Genomic DNA, 18,004 nt, shown 5'->3' with positions numbered 1-18,004 from the left:
AGAGCAGAGGGTGAGGGTTTCAGAGGGTGGAGAGCAGGTCTGTTGAAAGGGGTAAAGGGGGAAATGGAGAATGGAGGCCCAGGATCCAGCAGCATCTTAGAAACTGGGAGGGAGGTGAGTGGGGGTGGGGTCCGCAGGAAAGTCCGAGGGATGAGGACTCCCCTGGCCTTCCTCATCATCCCTGACCCTCAGAGAGCAGGTCATGGATGATGGGGAAGGGCCAAAGTTTCTGAGACCTTTCCTCCAACACTGCAAACAGAACTTCCAGGTGAACATATACAAGAACCCAAATTACTGGCATCTTTCAGTTATCTGGGCTAACAGACCAGTAGTGCCTGTGGATAATGAGCTTTATACTGAGATGTGTTGTGTGATTTTTTTTTCCCCAGGGATTTAGGATAAATAGAATTATCCTAATTTCCTGTCACCAGGCTTTTCCAAATGGCAGCACCCCCTTCCCTTTCCATTGCCTAGCCCACTGTGGGAAGTCAGTCTTATGACTGATGGCTGGAGGCTCCTCGGCAAAAATTACTTTTCCTACAGATTTTTGGGTGGTGGCTTAAAGAGTCTTTTTTTTTTTTTTAATGAAAAAAAAAATGTAAGACCTCTTCATTGCTTGAGAAAGGAAGGGATAGGGGCAAACTCACTTGACCGGGGTCCGAGGGAGGCTGAAATCCATGGATTGCGAGACTCTCCAGCACATACAGGAGTTCATTCTCCAAAAGATGAGAAGCTTGGCAACTGGGAGGCCATGGCAGGCACACTCCCCTCCACTGTTAGATTGGGTTTTGCCACTCACCAGTGTTGAGCTTTCGAGTATGTTCCTCAACTGTACCTCATTTATTTGCTCATCCAGTAAAATGGATGTTGGGTTGTTGGAAGACTTGAAAAGGTTACATTTGAACATGAAAGTACTTGCTTATTCCAGGGTTTCTCATGAGGGATTCAAAACTGTTGGCTGCTCTCATCGTCAGCGTTGTCCTTTGATACACCTGAGGGGCCAGTAGGTTTTGTGGGCTTTAGGGAAAGTGCATGGGGCACGGGGCTGTTGGTTAGGGTTGGTGCTCAGCCGACTGTGGCTGTGGCGGGTTTGCTTGCTCATTTCCGCCCGTTGAGACTTGAGGGTGGGATGTGGGTGGTGAGAACCTGGTATGGGCAGTCGGGTGGGTGGAGCTGTGGGAGTGCCTGGCCTCGCTGGGGGTTGATGGGGGCTCATATGGACGTGCACTGCGTGGCTCGGCCGATGGCTCCAGCGGCTGCTGGAGGGGCGCGTGCGTGCGTGTGCGTGTGTGCATGCGTGTGTGTGTGTGTGTGTGTGTGTGTGTGTGTCTTACAGTCTGGCCAAGGAGCCGCCTCTGCGTCCTGACCTGGTTCTCGTGTGCTGGCGGCTTCGGAGGCAGCTGCTGCGCCTTTCGCCAGGCCTCAGATGTGGTCGGCTCGATTTCCTCCCCGCTGGCCCCTGGCCGGGCCGCCACCGGCTGCTCGAGGCAGGGGCTTCCGTCCGGAGAGCTGGCCGCGTTGGCCACAGATCAGGGGGCGGCGCCCGGACTTGGCTCCCCGCCCCCACCCAGCACGCATCCCGCCAGCTGCCGGGGTCGTTCCCGCGGAGGATGGCGCTGCTGGGGGGGGGGAGGGGGAAGCGGCTTCTCACGGGTGCTGGGTGGTGGGGCTTTACCTTGGACTTCGGATGAGAGCACAGTGAGCTACGGAGAAGTTTTAATGGGCAGGGAACTTCAGGCTCAGCACCCCACCTCACCCAGACCCAATTTTCCCCTTCCAGAGTGCACTCTGCCTTGTAGGATTTTTCCTACTTTGTCCCTTCGCCCTCCCTGCGTCCCTCCCTCCTTCTCTCTCTCACTCACTGTGTGTGTGTGTGTGTGTGTGTGTGTGTGTGTGTGTTGGGGAGATGGGTAACACAAACAACTTTGTAGCAACAAATAGCAAGAAGAAACTTCATCCACAAATTCCTCTTCCCGAAGCCCTCTTCCAGTCTTTGTGCATAGTGTGTGTGAAGTTTCAGGTGTGTTGTACCTACTCTATTCTTAGACTTTACCCCAAATAAAATATCTGATGCTTCAAATGAATTCTGGAGACTATGAACAAGAAAATATTCCCATTCTATACCACCACTCCATGAGCATTGTTAACATTTCTGCGTATTTTCCCTCGGTGTTTTGTGTGTGTGTGCACAAGTGTGCGTCGTGGACAGAACTGAATTCTTAAATTGGGCAATATTTTGAATCTTTCATTTTTCCACTTCAAATAGTGTATAAACACTTCCCCTAAAAACCCTCAGAAAGCATCTATGAGTACAAGTACATTCTTGTTTCTTTTTTCATTTAAGACATATCCCTGTGTTTTTAAAAAATCTTTTTTTGTGTGTGTTTGCTTATTTATTTTGAGAGAAAAAGTGCAAACGTGAGCTGGGGAGGAGCAGAGAGAGAGGGAGAAAGAGAATCCCAAGCAGGCTCTGCGCTGATAGCATAGCCCGCAACAAACGCTAGGCTGCTTGGACATCCTGGCACTGGGACTCAGGAACCCTGAGATCGTGACCTGAGCTGAAAGCAAGAACCGGTTCCTTAACCTACTGAGCCACCAAGGCACCCTAAATGTCCTATTTTTAAATATATAATTTTAGGCAGTTATACATGTACTGATGAAATAGTATGTATTGTCATTTTTCTTATATGTTATTTGGGTGTCATCCCTGGGCAGGGGCCATGTTTATCTTCTCTGTATCCAATTTTAGTATATGTGCTGCCAAACTGAGCACTCATGTATTATTTGAAATGTATACTTGACCTAGTGTTTTATGTACGTTAAACAGATAAAGCATGATAATGCACACATGTGAAGTACTTACCCAAGATAAAAACTAGAACATTGCTAACATCACTGAAACTACCTGGGTGTTTCCCCTATACTCCTTCTTTAGCTCCAGAGGTTACCACTCCCTTGAATTTTGTGTTTATCATTCTCTTGCTTAAAAAAAAGAAAAGTTTTAATTACATACATTTAATTAAATTTTCTACAATACATATAATTTTATTTTTTTGATTGAGCTTTGTAGAATTGGTAGTCTATCTATAGTGTTTTGAGACTGACTTTTTAAATTCTTGAACCTAGTATAGTTTCTGAGATTTGCTTGTGTTCCCATGGTTCATTTGTTTGCACTGCTATATAATATTCGATTGTCCCTCTGTGGTTGGTGGGCACTTAGAATTATTTCCACAGTTGGGTTTTTATGAGTAATGCTGCAGTGAGCATTTGTGTACATATCCGATGCATGTGTGCAGTTTCTCTAGGAGTGGAATTGCAAGACGATGGGGCATATGTATGTTTGACATTCAGAGAAACACAACAAACCTTTCTAAAATGGTTCTTCTGGGGCGCCTGGGTGGCTTAGTCGGTTAAGCATCCGACTTTCGCTTGGGTCATGATCTCGCGGTTCGTGGGTTCGAGCCCCGCGTCGGGCTCTGTGCTGCCAGCCCGGAGCCTGGAGCCTGTTTCCGAGTCTGTGGCTCCCTCTCTCTCTGACCCTCCCCTGCTCACGCTGTCTCTCTCTCTCTCCTAGAAATAAATAAAACATTTAAAAAAATAAATAAATAAATAAAATAAAATGGTTCTTCTGTTTTGCCCTCTACTAGTGGTGTATGAGATAAAAAAAATTCCTACTAAACCCACCAGCACTTGGTAAAGTACCCTTTCATGGTGCTTATTACATACCTGGTACTATTAAAGGTATTCTTCAGCTGTTAATTTTTTTTAGTCATGACAACCTTGTGAGGTTAGGTACCATCAGTAACCCCTGGTATACAGCCGAGGAAACAAAGGCACAGAGAAGTTCACTTTTTTTTTTTTTAAATGTTTTATTTATTTCTAGGAGAGAGAGAGAGACAGCATGAGCAGGGGAGGGTCAGAGAGAGAGGGAGACACAGACTCTGAAACAGGCTCCAGGCTCTGAGCTGGCCTTCAGCACAGAGCCCGACGCGGGGCTCGAACCCACAAACCGCGAGGTCACGACCTAAGCGAAAGTCGGACGCTTAACCGACTAAGCCACCCAGGCGCCCCCAGAGAAGTTCACTTTTAACCCCAGATTTACAGATAAAGAAATGAAACACAGGTTAACTAACTTGTGCAAGTTCACATAACTAGTAACTGGTGAGGGCAAAATATGAACTAAACAGTCTTTTTTCCTTCATTTTGAGATCTTGTTCATTTTATTAAAAGGAAGTTAGAATAAGCTAGATTCCGATTAACCAAGTTTGTACTTTAAGTGATATCTTAGCATCTTGCTGTACCTAACTTGCTGTAAACTAAAGAAGTATGTTAATACATACATGCAGTAACACTTAAGGTGAAAGAATGCATATTTATATATATTATATTCCAAGGAGAGGTTACCATGTGGAAGAAAAGGCCTGAGACAAGTATTCATAAAAGAAATAACATATTCTGTGGACATTGTATCAGTACTTATTTCAAAAATAGCCAGTAAAGGGTGTCTGGGTGGTTCATTCTGTTAAGCGTCTGTCCCACCTCGGCCCAGGTCATGATCTCGTGGTTCATGAGTTCGAGCCCCACATCGGCTGTCTCGCTTGCGCGCTCTCTCTCTCGCTCGCTCGCTCTCTCTCAAAAATAAACACTAGAAAAAACCTACTTAAAAGACAAAATATTTTTTTAAAAAAATACCCAATGAGACTAGGAACGAATGGACATTGATGATTTTTCTTTAGTGTATACCAGCAGAATTAAGCTAAACTAAATGCTATATAGTGACTATAAAATGGAGTCTCATGGTGGTCTTATTTTGTATTTCTCTGATTTGTTTATTCCCCATTTTCTTTTTGTGAAAAAGAACTAACATAATACTTTAAAACTATTCCCCTATTGTGACATTTTAGGTATTTGTAATTTTTTTTTTTTACTGTTAATGCTTCAGGGGAAATCTTTGGCACATGTAACTTTTTTTATTTCTTTGTCTTATTTTGTTCACATTTCCTGAAGTGAGATTAGGAATACTTAGTGGTTAAAAATTGCTGTACTCTTCTGGATTGCTCTGTGATCTTGGGAAACTTTAGCCACCTCACTAAAGTTCTTTAGTGTTCAGGGTCCTCATCTGTGGAGGTACATCCCTATCTTGTAGAAGTTTATGATGATTGGAGGAAATAAATGAGTGGGCAGTGATTAGCATGATACTCAGCCTGTCTAAAAGTGTTCCAGCAGAGTTTTGCAGACTTTTTCTAGTTCCTCTTCCTTTCTTCCCTAAAACCACATTGATTACTGTTGGGTCAAAGGGCATGAACAGTGACGAGCCCTGTGCTTCTGCCAGATCTGGTGAACCCAGGGAATTAGAGCTGAGGTCATCAGGTCTAATTCAGCTTTTTCCCCAACCATCATCCCAGCCATTGAGAGATCTGCTGCATCTGTATCCAATTTGTAGTGGGGGAAAAAATTAGATTTTAAAGTGTTTTATTGATATGTTCATACTAACCACAAGAGCCACTACCTCCCCCCGCCCCTCCCCCCGCCGCCACCTCACAGAGCAACAACCTTTGCTAATACATGACAGTCTCCAGAAGTTAGACGTAACCCCCCGAGATGTGCTGTTTGCAGAGAGAGCTTGGTGTGGGGAGTGCGGACAGGGGACTGGTGAGGTGTATCCACACCCACACCCGCAGGTAGGCGGATGTGCACACCTCCTGACATGGCTCCCCTAGAAGTCTCTCTCCCCACTCACAGATTTGTTTCATCAGTAAATCCCGGGGAGAGGAGAATCCTCTTAAGAGATGAATAATTGATCACCTCTAGACAGAACGTGCCATAAATACAGCCCCTGTGTTATGAGAGGGCTGGGGGAGGGGAGGAAGGGCTTGGCTGCCGACCTCTAGGACGAGGGGGAAAGGGTGGAGCTGGGAAGGCCAACCCCCTGAACAGCTGCTGGAAGGCAGGGAGCTGAGCTGCTGGCTGAGGCGGGAAAGCTGGGTGGGATCTACTGGCCAGCTGGGTGGGGAGGAGCCACCGCTATCTTGGAATCCCACAAGAATTGTTCTTGGAGTTCCCACTGTAGAGGATGCACCCCAGCCCGGTCCCGCCTCCCAGCCACTGGCCTTTGTTAACAGCAGACTTCTTCGTCCTGGCTGAATACACCTTCCCAGGCACGTTTCTTCTTACATGGTGTGTGAGTGCTGAGAGTCAGCAGAATGGCCCTCCGGACTCTGTGCCTCTTCTGCCTCCTCCTTTCCTAGAGGCCCTGAGATGGTGTGGTCAACGGAGACTTTGATCTCTCAAGATAGTAGTCTTTATCTTCCCTCCTTCCTTCTGTTTCCCTTTGATATGGGATTGCCGATTTGGTTTCAGTGTATTGATACTCTGAGAGCCAGGAAAGACTTGGAAAAATGTAGTATTTTTCTGCCGCTCTCTCTGTGTAATAGACAAAATGAAATGCTTGGGGGTGGAGTTCCACACCTCTCTGGACCCCCTCAGGTGGGGAGGGTGGGCTGTTGTGGTTGCATACCTGCAGATGTCTGGGGGACCAGCTTTGGGAAATTGGGAGCAGAGGAAGAAGTTGACTGTAAAGGGGAGAGGTGGGAGGGACCTCGGGGGTCCTGACCAGGTGCAGGGTATGGGGACCAGTCCCAATAGAGGTCCCTAGACCGCTGAAGGGAGACCTGGAGTCTCCTCAGGGTTAGAATCGTGCCGGGTTGGCAATTCTGGATGCACTTGTTGAGTCTTCATGAGGTGGGGTGAGGGACTAAATCTCTTCTTGGATCTGAGAAGGGCATTTACTCTCTCTTCTAGTAGCAAGCCCCTGTTGCCCCCCTGTTGAGGAAAGGGCACCCCCAGCTTGCACAAGGCTGAGCCTGGGATGGGTCAGAGCCTTGCTGGTCACACTGTGAGGCAGGGAATGGACAGGATAGGGTGGGGTATATGGATCCCAGTAAGGCCAAGGCAGGTTTTGTACCTGGAAAGAGGCCATAAGAAGGGGCCCACTTTTGCTGGGCCTTTCTATGGAGGGCAGGGTTGGGCCAAGCTGTTCCAAGATCAGTTGTTCAGGTTCCTAAGGCATCTATGGCAAAGGTATTCCTGATGGCACTGGCAGCCTCACAGACCTGTCTGTAGAGTGTGTGCGTCATTGACAGGTGCCTAGTAGAGGAGCAACCATCGGCTCTGCCCAGAAACTTCTCTCTCAAAGTGCAGAGGTGAAGAGGCTGCTGGCAGCCAGTTCCTGGGAGGAAGAAGCAGCAGATGTTCTTGAACATATACTGAGGATTCTCTGCCAGGTTCTGAAGGTGTGATAGAAGCTTGAGTACTGGAGCTTAGAGTGTACTTGGTCATAGTCACAGGAAGAGATCACAGAAGGTGGCCGTGCATGGTGATTGTGGGACCTGGGTAAGACCCTGTGGTGGGCGGGACTGGTAAAGGAGGACTAGATCAGGAGGCGCTTGATTCCATTTCTTGTCTTAGCCCTTACATTTAATCATTTGTTTCCATCACCGTGGTTCATCCTCCTCTCCCTACTGTTGCCTTAGTTCAGGCCCTTGTCATGGTGGCAGTAGTCTCCTATCATGTAGGCCACTGGCCTTGTAGCCTGCAGTCTGACTTCTACAGGGACATTTGATTGCCCCTCCTAAAAGGTAAATCAGCTCTGTTTTGTTTGTGCTGCAAGCCACACACCTGTCCTCACCACACGGTTGTGCTCTACAGCTTAACTTTTCCTGGGGCCTGCAGGCCTTCTCAGTATCTGTGCTTTTCATATGCTCCTCCCACCTCCTGGAATTCCTTCTCCTCCCCCTTCTCCAAAATACCTGCCTATCCCTCAGGTTACTTTGAAGTGAGATTTTTTTTTTTTTTTAAATGTAATCTCTATGCGCAACATGGGGCTCAAAACCCACAACCTCTGGATCAAGAGTCACTTGCTCTACCAAGACAGACAGCCAGGTCCCCCCAACGTGAGACCTTTCCTGACACATATGTCCACCTGCTCAGATAGAAGTGACCCCCACCCTGTATAGACTGCTTTCATGGCACTCATATGCTTTAGGGCATTTTTTTATGGTCTGTCTCTTTTCACTTCTAAATGTTTTTTTTTTTTTTTTTTAATTTTTAAATGTTTTATTTATTCTGAGAGGGCATGAGCAGGGGAGGGTCAGAGAGAGAAGACACAGAATCCAAAGTAGGCTCCAGGCTCTGAGCTAGCTGTCAGCACAGAGCCTGTCATGGGGCCCAAACCCACAACCATGAGATCATGACCTGAGCTGAAGTCGGACACCCAACCGACTGAGCCACCCAGGCACCCCCACTTATAAATGTCTTAATGTTTCTGAAATATAGTCTGGTTTTTATGCCACCCCAAAATTTAGTGGCATAAAGCAGTCATTTTATTATGCTCATGGAGCCTCTGGATTCAGAAGTCAGGGAGGATATGGCATGGGAAGCTTGGCTCTGGTCCTTGATGTTTTAGGGCCTCAGCTGGGGAGGTTCAAAAGCTGGAGGTAACTCGACCCCTGGGCTCGAATCCTTGAAGGATTCCTTCACTCACACATTTGGCAGGTGATGCAACTACTGGCTGGGACTTCTGCTCAGACTGTCAGCTCAGACACCTGTATGTAGCCTTTGCATGTGGCCTGGGCTTCCTCACAGCTTAGTGGCTGGGCCCTGACAGTGTGCTGGAAGTCTCCAGGGAAGGTGATGTATCTTTAGCAACAGAGATGGTGGCTGGGGTGTGGGCACATAGAGTTGCTTAAAGGGGCCACTGGTAGGTTGACCATTAAAAAGTGTGCACACACACCAAGGATCAAATTAGGGAGAGAGGAATGGGGTGAGAGGGGATAGAACAGAGAGGTGTTCTTGCTTAGAATTGTTTGGGTCTGGTGACTAGGTGCATTGGAAGAACATCACATTGGGGTTGGGAACATTGGCGAGTATAAGCACACTGACAAGAATAGGAAATTAGAAAAGGGGCTATTGTAGGTGGGGAGAGGAGTTCAAGTTGAGACAAGTTGAGACAAGTAGACTCTCACTGGGCTTGTAACACGTCCCAGAGATTGGAGCTAGCTAGAGGTAAGCTGAGAGGTCTAGACCAAAAGCAGACATTGGGGGTGGGGCGCCTGGGTGGCTCAGTCGGTTGGGCAGCTCAGGTCATGGTCTCATGGTTCGTGGGTTCAAACCCCGCTTCGGGCTCTGTGCTGACAGCTAGCTCAGAGCCTGGAGCCTGTTTCAGATTCCTTGTCTCCCACTCTCTCTGGCCCTCCCCTTCTCCCCTTCTCACACTCTCTCTCTCTCTCAGAAAAAAGAAAAAAATAAAAAAACATCCTTGAAGTGGTGCTTGCTGGAGCCCAGAGAAGAGCAAGGATTGAGGGAGACAGCTTGGAGGGGTTTAGAGCTGGGGCGTTTCTGAACTGAGATTTTGAAAGGGCCTCAACTAGTATCCACCCTCCAGCATTGTCCCATTGTCCTGCTTCTCTGCCAGTAATCACCTGATAACTGTTATGTTCCTTTTTCAAGTCTCCATTGATAAGGACTTGCTGCCTCCTGGTTGTTAGGGGGACAAGATTCAGTGTATTAGCATCTCTAAGTTTTTTTTTTTAATTTTCTTAATGTTTTTATTTATTTACTTATGTTTAAAACTTCCTTTTAAGCCCAAGTTCACTTCTCTAAAGCTTTACCCATTTTCTAATTCCATCCCTTAAAGTCACTCAAAACAGTCTGTTGACAGACTTCAGATGTTTAAAGACTTCAGTGAGTTTTATCTTCTTTAGAACCCAAAGGGAGCTGTTCCTCTATGATTTTGAACTGCCTTGCTTGCTCTGCTCTGTGCCTCCTCTGGCGGCCCCAAGGGACACCCTGGTTCAGGCAGGGACTGGCTGGACACAGTGGCGCCATCAGTACCTGTGCTGTGGGTCCTGTTCCAGTCAGGTCATGGCTGTGTGTGTGTCCAGCTATGGCTTGCAACCTGCTAGTGGACTATAAAATCAACTTACATGGTTGCAACCTGCAAGAAAGAAAGAGGGAGGGATTTGTGTGTCTAGTAAGGGAAAATATTCTCTTGCCAACTTATCATATACGTATATAAGCATATAACGGATCATGTTGTAAGATGTATTTCTTGCTGTGGATTGTAGTAAAGAAGTTGGAAAAAATCCTGAGTTATAAGACCTTTTGAAACTGCCAAATCATGGGGCACCTGGGTGGCTCAGCCAGTTAAGTGGCCAACCTCGGCTCAGATCATGATCTTGCAGTTCATGAGTTCAGGCCCTTTGTTGGGCTCTGTGCTGACAGCTCAAGAGCCTGGAGCCTGCTTCAGATTCTGTCTGTCTCTCTACCCCCTGCTTGTGCTCTGTCTCACTCTCTCTCTCAAAAATAAGCACTAAAAAAAAAAAAAAATTGAAGTTGCCAAGTCATTATATTGCGCGTATCATCAGCGAGTCTTTCACCTCTCCTGATTCCAAAGACAGTGTTATGTGCACTACTGCCGTCTTTGATTTTCACATACATGATTTGGGGCCTAAGGATAAGAAAGACCCTGTTTACCCTGTTAGATTTTTTTTTTCTTTCCAGCCTGTTGACCTTTTGACACCAGGTCCTGTCAGTCAACATGGCTCTATCCCTCTTATTTTCAACATCAGCCTATTTAATAAGCATTCCTTCTCTATCATTCTTGATAAATATGTTGAACAGGACAGTTCTGAGGACAGAGCCCTGCGGCAGACCACTAATGACCTTCCCCCTCCAACTGATAGACCACTTGAGTTTGAGCATGGTCATCCCGCCTGTGGTGAGCCAGCCTGTGTGGCCCTGTAATTAATTCTCTGGCCTGCAAAGGGATCATGGCAGACCCTAGGAAACTTCAGCATCTATTGCCCAAGTTGCAAGTGCAGATGCCCAGAGGGGCTTGGCAAGTAACACAAACGAATGAAGCGATCATTAATTCAGGCAATTAATAAGTAACCTGTGACCCCTGGCCTTGGTTTCAAGAAAGCAGATGGTGAGTGTGGGGGTGGCCTGGAGCCTATTGCTCATCTGCCGGGTGGAAGTGTGGACCTTCAAGATAATCTGGGTTTCATGTAAAATTGGACTTTTTTTTTAAGTGTTAGCAAGACAAACAAACAAAAAAACTGTATAGGCCAAACAAAACAGATCTGCAGCTGATTTGGCCTACAGCCCTTAAACTGCCTTGCTTGCTTGAGTTTGTGATCTGCGAGGCAGGGTCTCCCCATCCCCTGGCCCAATGACCATATGACACAAAAACAAATTCATTGAATGTTGATGGGTTGATGGCCTTTGTTGAACCTGGCTCTTTGTGGTTCGTTCCCTCAGTTGCCCATTCAGGAATCTTACTGGGGCAGCTCTCGCTCAGTGGACTAAAGTTAGAATGATCCCTGCCCTTTGCCTGCCTGAAGGCACCTTCTCCTGGTGGTGCATTTCTTCCGGGATCAGCAGGTGTTGAGGAATGGATTAGTGGGATCCGCTGGTGGAGAAACTGGAGTTTAGAGTTTCTCAAAATCTTCCCACCCATCCTGGCTTTACTTTCCCTCCTTTTTGTGTCCACTCTGCCCTTTCTTTTTTTGGTCTGAAGAGCATTTTCTTTCCCAGGAAATTGAGAGGCACAAGTGCCAGCCTAGCCCTTCCTTGTTCTTATTCACAAACCAAAAATAACTTTTTAAATCCTTTTAGTTGTCTTGACCATTTTGGGGAAGCCTCAGCTCACACAGCATTAGTCTTCCTGACACTGTTTTTGTAAATTCATGCTACTCCCTCATGTTTCTTCTGGGTTATGCATGCTCCTTCTGTCTTTTACACAGAAGCATGCAAAAATTGGCTGCTTCAGACTTTGTAGCCTTTGCTGTCATGTTAGTTTAGGTTTCTGAGAAGGAGGGAAGGGACCACTGGGTGATCAACTACATTCCTAGGGGAAAGGTTTCTTTCCTAGTTCCACATTTAGAGAGATGGTCAGGAAAAGGCAGCATAGTCCATGGCCAGTGGGGGGATGGGAAGCCTTTCCCAGGGCTGTAAGGGTGTTACTACAGCAGTTGTGGGCAGGAGGTGCAGAAGTGGTTATGATTTGGACTTTGTCTTGAAGGAGCTACCATATGGTGGAGGAGGCAGCTGCTTGAATAATGGTAGAAGTGTATTAAAAGCGCAAATAGAGGCATCTACAAGGTGCCGTGAGAGCCCAGGGGAAGGAGCTATATAGGTATGTCTGCCAACCAGGTCGGGGAGGAGGTGACATTGAGCTGGTGCTTGAAGGATAAGTCAGAGTGGCCCCACAGAGGCTGGGCAGGGCATTCCTGGCAATGAGAACTGCACGTGCAAATCTCAGAAAAGTCTGTTGGAAAAGCATGAGAGTCCTTGGTGACCAGAGTTGGGGCAATGACAAGGATGGGGTGAGCCTGTGCTCACCTCCCACGGGGGTGATCCCAAATCCCACCTTCTCATCACTGCTTTGGAGCCCAGGATGGCCACTTCTGACAGTCTGAGGACTAGTATCTTTTTAACACTCTGTTTAATACACTTTATTTTACTGTTTATAGAAAGGTTGCAAGAAAAGTACCTGGGACTCCCACATACTAAAACTGTTCACATTTCACTTTGTCATTTTCTGTATGTGTGTATATTTTTTAAATGCATATAATACTTTTCTGAACCACTTGAGATGGTTAGAGATACTCTGTTCCTTTACCCTGAATACTTCAGCGTGTGTATGTGCACGCGTGCGCACATCCTAAGGACAAAGACATTCTTTTACATAATCAGAGTAAAATAATCCAAGTCAAGAAGACTGACACAGTGTGATCTTATCCACGTCTGTATTCAAACTGCATCAAATGTCCCAATGGTGTACCTTCAAGCTGTTTTCCCCAGTCCAAGATCTAACCCACGAGCATGCATTTCATGGTCTTGTGTCTTCAGTAAGCTAAAGACGTTTGCAGAGATGTTTGTCTTTCTTGCCTTTGAAATTTTTGAAGAAGATAATCCAGGTGCTATCTTGCATGCCCTCCAGTTTGGATTTATCTGATGTTTCCTCATAATTAGATTCAGGTTGTACATTTTGGCTGGAATTCTGTGTGAGTGATGTTATAACCTTCTCAGTGTATCATATCAAGAATCTCATGACGTTGGTTGCAATATTGGTAATGATAACTTCAATCGTTTGCTTAAGGTGGTGTCTGCCAGATTTCTCTTTACTATTATAACTCAGTGATTTTTGAGGAGATACTTTGAGACCATGTATATAACCTGTGCCCCATCAGGCTTTCACCTGCTAATTGTAGCATCCACTGAGAACTTTCCAAATCCATCATTCCTCCTATTTTTTTTTGTTGGCATTCTGTTGTAAGGAAGAGCTTTCCTTACTGGAGGGATGAATTCTGCACAGTGAATTTGCATCTTTGTATTAGTTTTAAGTTGCTGGGCAGGGCCACCTGGCTCCTTCCTTTTTATGCCCTCCCCCTCCTTGTACTTAGCTGGATATCAAGTACAGTGGTGGTTCTTGGGCTTGGGAAGAGGCCTGGATCTTCATCCAAATAGCAACTTGCTTGTTACTGGCATGACCATCTCAGCAGGGGGGCTAAGCGCGCACAGTGTCCAATCATCAGTGTTTCCCTCTGGCCTGGCTGGGGCTGGGAGTGGGAATGTCATCTTGTCGCCAGCTCTCGGAGCTCAGCCAGGACTTAAGTGAGGACAGTAACCAGCAGAGGAAAAAAAAAAAAAAAAACTGTGGGTTCCTTCCCACTGAAAAGCTCTGGCTGACCCCTTGTCCAGACTGCATTTGTTTATCAGAGCTGTTTGCTCCCTCTCTGTACACACATGCACACACGCTGCACACTTATGGCATATTGCTAGTTGATGTGCTTGGTCAACTTTCTCTTGACAGAGACCAAAATCCACATGGTCCTGGTATCACTTTGGTTATTGAGAGTTAAAGATCTTCTTCGGGACTCCTTAAGAAACACTTGGTTTCTGGGGAGCCTTGTCAGTATGATTGATCTTAGGCTGTAAAAGGACCTGAGCAACATTTAGAATTCTGGATTAGGACCTTTTAAAGACCTACCTTTCATTTTTGTTGGCGCAGCTAGCTGGGAAAGGAGACCTGAAGATGAAGAAGAGTTCAGGTTCAAGCTGTATCAGAGACAGAATGTGCAAGAAAGGCAGGGTTTGGGTGTGCGTCTGAATGCTGTGAAGCAGGACAGTGCTTTTCTAATAGTGTGGCTCATCTTTTTCCTTTTCTCTCTCTCTCTCTCTCTCTCTCTCTTTCTCTCTCTCTCTCTCTCTCTCTCTCTCTCTTTCTTCAGACAGGCTCAGAGCTCAGCCCAGTTGATGGACCTGTTCCAGGTCAGATGGACTCAGGGCCAGTGTACCATGGGGACTCACGGCAGCTAAGCGCCTCAGGGGCGCCAGTCAATGGTGCTAGAGAACCTGCCGGCCCCAGTCTGCTGGGGACTGGGGGTCCTTGGCGAGTAGACCAGAAGCCCGACTGGGACCCTGCCCCGGGCTCAGCTCACACTGCTCGCCTGGAAGATGCCCACGATCTGGTGGCCTTTTCGGCTGTGGCCGAAGCTGTGTCCTCTTACGGGGCCCTCAGCACCCGGCTCTATGAAACCTTCAACCGTGAGATGAGTCGCGAGGCTGGGAACAACAACAGGGGACCCCGGTCAGGGCCCGAGGGCTGCTCCGCTGGCAGCGAAGATCTGGACACGCTACAGACAGCCCTGGCCCTCGCTCGGCATGGCATGAAGCCACCCAACTGCAACTGCGATGGCCCGGAATGCCCTGACTACCTCGAGTGGCTGGAGGGGAAAATCAAGTCTGTGGTCGTGGAGGGAGGGGAAGAGCGGCCCAGGCTCCCAGGGACTCTACCTTCTGGTGAGGCTGGCCTCCCAGCACCCAGCACCAGGCCACTCCTCAGCTCTGAGGTCCCCCAGATACCTCCCCCAGAGGGCCTGCCCCTGTCCCAGAGCGCCCTGAGCATCGCCAAGGAAAAGAACATCAGCCTGCAGACGGCCATCGCCATTGAGGCCCTCACACAGCTCTCCTCTGCCCTCCCTCAGCCTTCCCACTCCACCTCCCAGGCTTCTTGCCCCCTCCCTGAGGCCTTGTCCCCTCCTGCCCCTTTCCGGTCTCCCCAGTCCTACCTCCGGGCCCCCTCGTGGCCTGTGGTCCCCGCTGAAGAGCACGCATCCTTTGCTCCTGATAGCCCTGCCTTCCCTCCGACAACTCCTAGAACAGAGTTTCCTGAAGCCTGGGGCACTGACACCCCACCAGCAACTCCCCGGAGCTCTTGGCCCATGCCCCGCCCAAGCCCTGACCCCATGGCTGAACTGGAGCAGTTGTTGGGCAGTGCCAGTGATTACATCCAGTCAGTATTCAAGCGGCCTGAGGCCCTGCCCACCAAGCCCAAGGTCAAGGTGGAGGTGCCCTCTTCCTCCCCAGCCCCGTCCCCATCCCCCGTGCTCCAGAGGGAGGCTCCCACAGCACCTGCAGAGCCTGACACCCACCAGAAGGCCCAGACCGCCCTGCAGCAGCACCTTCACCATAAGCGCACTCTTTTCCTGGACCAGGCCCACGATGCCTCCTTCCCCCCTCCCTCAGAGCCTCCTGCTCCGGGCTGGTGGGCCCCACCAAGCTCACCTGCCCCACGGCCTCCAGATAGACCACCCAAGGAGAAGAAGAAGAAGCCCCTGGCACCAGCTGGAGGTCCCGTGGGAACTGAGAAAGCCACCCCTGGGATCAAGCCCAGTGTTCGGAAGCCCATTCAGATCAAGAAGTCCAGGCCACGGGAAGCACAGCCTCTCTTCCCGCCTCTGCGGCAAATCGTCCTGGAAGGGCTGAGGTCCCCAGCCTCTGAGGATGCGCAGGCACATCCACCTGCCCCTATCCCCGCTTCACAGGGCTCTGCTGTCCCCCTGCCCCCAGAACCTTCTCTTGCGCTATTTGCACCTAGTCCCTCCGGGGACAGCCTGCTGCCCCCTACTCAGGAAATGAGACCCCCTAGCCCGATGGTGACCCTGCAGCCAGGCTCCGCCGGCCCTCTTCCCCCTGCCGATGACAAGCTGGAAGAGCTCATCCGGCAGTTTGAAGCTGAATTTGGGGATAGCTTTGGGCTTCCTGGCCCCCCGTCTGTGCCCATTCAGGACCCCGAGAACCAGCCAACATGTCTCCCAGCCCCCGAGAGTCCTTTTTCTACCCGTTCCCCCAAGCAAATCAAGATAGAATCTTCGGGGGCTGTGACTGTGCTCTCAACCACCTGCTTCCATTCAGAGGAGGGAGGCCAGGAGGCCACACCCACCAAGGCCGAGAACCCACTTACACCCACCCTCAGTGGCTTCCTGGAGTCGCCTCTTAAGTACCTGGACACACCCACCAAGAGTCTGCTGGACACACCTGCAAAGAGAGCCCAGGCTGAGTTCCCCACGTGCGATTGTGTTGGTAAGTCCACCTGGGTATCAGGGAAAGAAGCCTGGTGGGCCTGGGTTTCTGGACTCGTTCTGTTGTCTGGCAAACATTGTGTGCCAGTCATCCTGCTGGAGGCTCATAAGCTAGAAAAGAGCTCATAAGCTAGCCGGAAAGACACTGAAAGAAACAGATAATGATGGGGCATGTCAATGGAGGTGGGCATGGGTGCTTTGTCGCACAGATGGAGGCAAAGGCATCACAGAGGCCTTCCTATGGGAGGTGGCGGTGCTTGTGTGTTGAGGCCTGAGCTTGGTGGCTATGAGGGGGTGGGGCTTTATTTGGACTGCTCTTGGTGTAGGGGGAGCAGAAGGAGAGGAGTACATGTGGGTATGAACAAAGGTGGCCTGAGATGCAGCCACGGGCCAGATCTTATACAACATAATGACCTGAGGTCAGGAGTCTGACTTGATCTCAGAGGTAATACCTTCTGAGGGTTTTAGAGCAAGTAGTGACTTGTCACCTTGTGCTTCTGAAAGACTCTTCTGGCTTGTGGTGAGGAGGAAAGCCTGCCTGGTGGGGAACCTATAAGAAAGGTGTCATGAGCCAAATAAGAAATAACAATGGCCAGATTGAGAGAGTGGGTGGGTGAAGGGCCTCTCAGGAGGAGGGCATGTGGGGAAAGGATGGCCTAGGTCTCTACCTTGGTGATGCTGGTCCCCAGAAAACCTATTTGGAGGAGGGGTGATGAGTTTGGCCAGGCAGAAAGCCTAGAGCTGAGCTGTGGGTTTGGACGTAGTTTGCATCAGGTAGTAGCCGAGGCTGTATGGGTAAGAGCACTGAGGAATTGGTCCATTTCTGAGCCTTGCCTTCCAGTAAAACCACAGCCAAGGCTGTGAGGACCGCTCCTGGGGACTTCTGTCCTGGAAGTCAGTGATGCATCAAGAAGCCCCAGGTCCATGCTAGGCTGTGGCTCTTTGCTGTTTATGAAGTGTTCTATGAAAGATGTGTTTCAGATATTGCTCAAAAAGCACATTAATGGTGGTGAGGAGCATGTTGAAATTCTTGTGATCTCATGATACACAAAACAAGTATTACAAAAAGTCTGTGTTCTCTACTTATTAAAATCAATTAGTATTAGGTCAACTGTGTCTTTAGTTGGGATGTGATTAGCTGGGGTCACACAATTATGTGATTAGTTGTCAGTAAGGAGGAGCTGGGCTGTTCTGCCCACTCTAGCTACGCCAGACTCCTGTACTCCAGACAAGGAGCTTGGGGAACAAGGAAAAGTTGGCCGCCGTGTTTCTATCTGGGAGTGAACAGAAGTAGAGGGTCCTGCCAAACGCTCACAGGCATGTTTTGGGATCATGGTTCCCATCAAGGACTAACCCTGTTCGTTCTTGGATCTTAGTAATGAGATGCCTTTGGGGGCCTCCTTATTTCTCAGCATTTTAGTGAGGCTTATTCTGATCATAGGAATTGGGCCCTTCCCTTTGTCCTTTTCTTTCTTTGCCTTGGTGTGTGTCTGTCCCATCTGCCTGATACTTAGTACATTGTTAGGTATTTCTTCCCCTTCAGAGTAAGACATAACCTTACATAATGTTTAGGCCAT

General features: G+C 48.6%; 1 protein-coding gene and 1 non-coding gene across 2 annotated transcripts in view; one reads left to right on the top strand and one right to left on the bottom strand.

Annotated features, from left to right (window-relative positions):
• Nucleotides 1-2,670: 2,670 nt before the first annotated feature.
• On the bottom strand, nucleotides 2,671-2,773 carry LOC120237040. The gene has a single exon (XR_005529834.1). It is a non-coding gene; the product is annotated as a U6 spliceosomal RNA (small nuclear RNA).
• Nucleotides 2,774-14,298: 11,525 nt separating this feature from the next.
• The window catches only part of TET3 (tet methylcytosine dioxygenase 3), a 53,601-nt gene continuing 49,895 nt past the window's right edge, over nucleotides 14,299-18,004 (top strand). The window contains exon 1 of the mRNA XM_039240111.1: nucleotides 14,299-16,428. Within this exon, the coding sequence (XP_039096042.1) occupies nucleotides 14,340-16,428 (2,089 nt within the window). The 5' untranslated portion in view covers nucleotides 14,299-14,339. The remainder of the gene's footprint in view (nucleotides 16,429-18,004) is intronic.

Source organism: Hyaena hyaena, unplaced genomic scaffold (genome assembly GCF_003009895.1).
Source record: "Hyaena hyaena isolate Hyena2069 unplaced genomic scaffold, ASM300989v1 scaffold_168, whole genome shotgun sequence".
Lineage (NCBI taxonomy): Eukaryota > Metazoa > Chordata > Mammalia > Carnivora > Hyaenidae > Hyaena > Hyaena hyaena.
The sequence above is the reverse complement of the archived record's forward strand: the minus strand, read 5'-3'. Positions and strand labels throughout refer to the sequence as shown.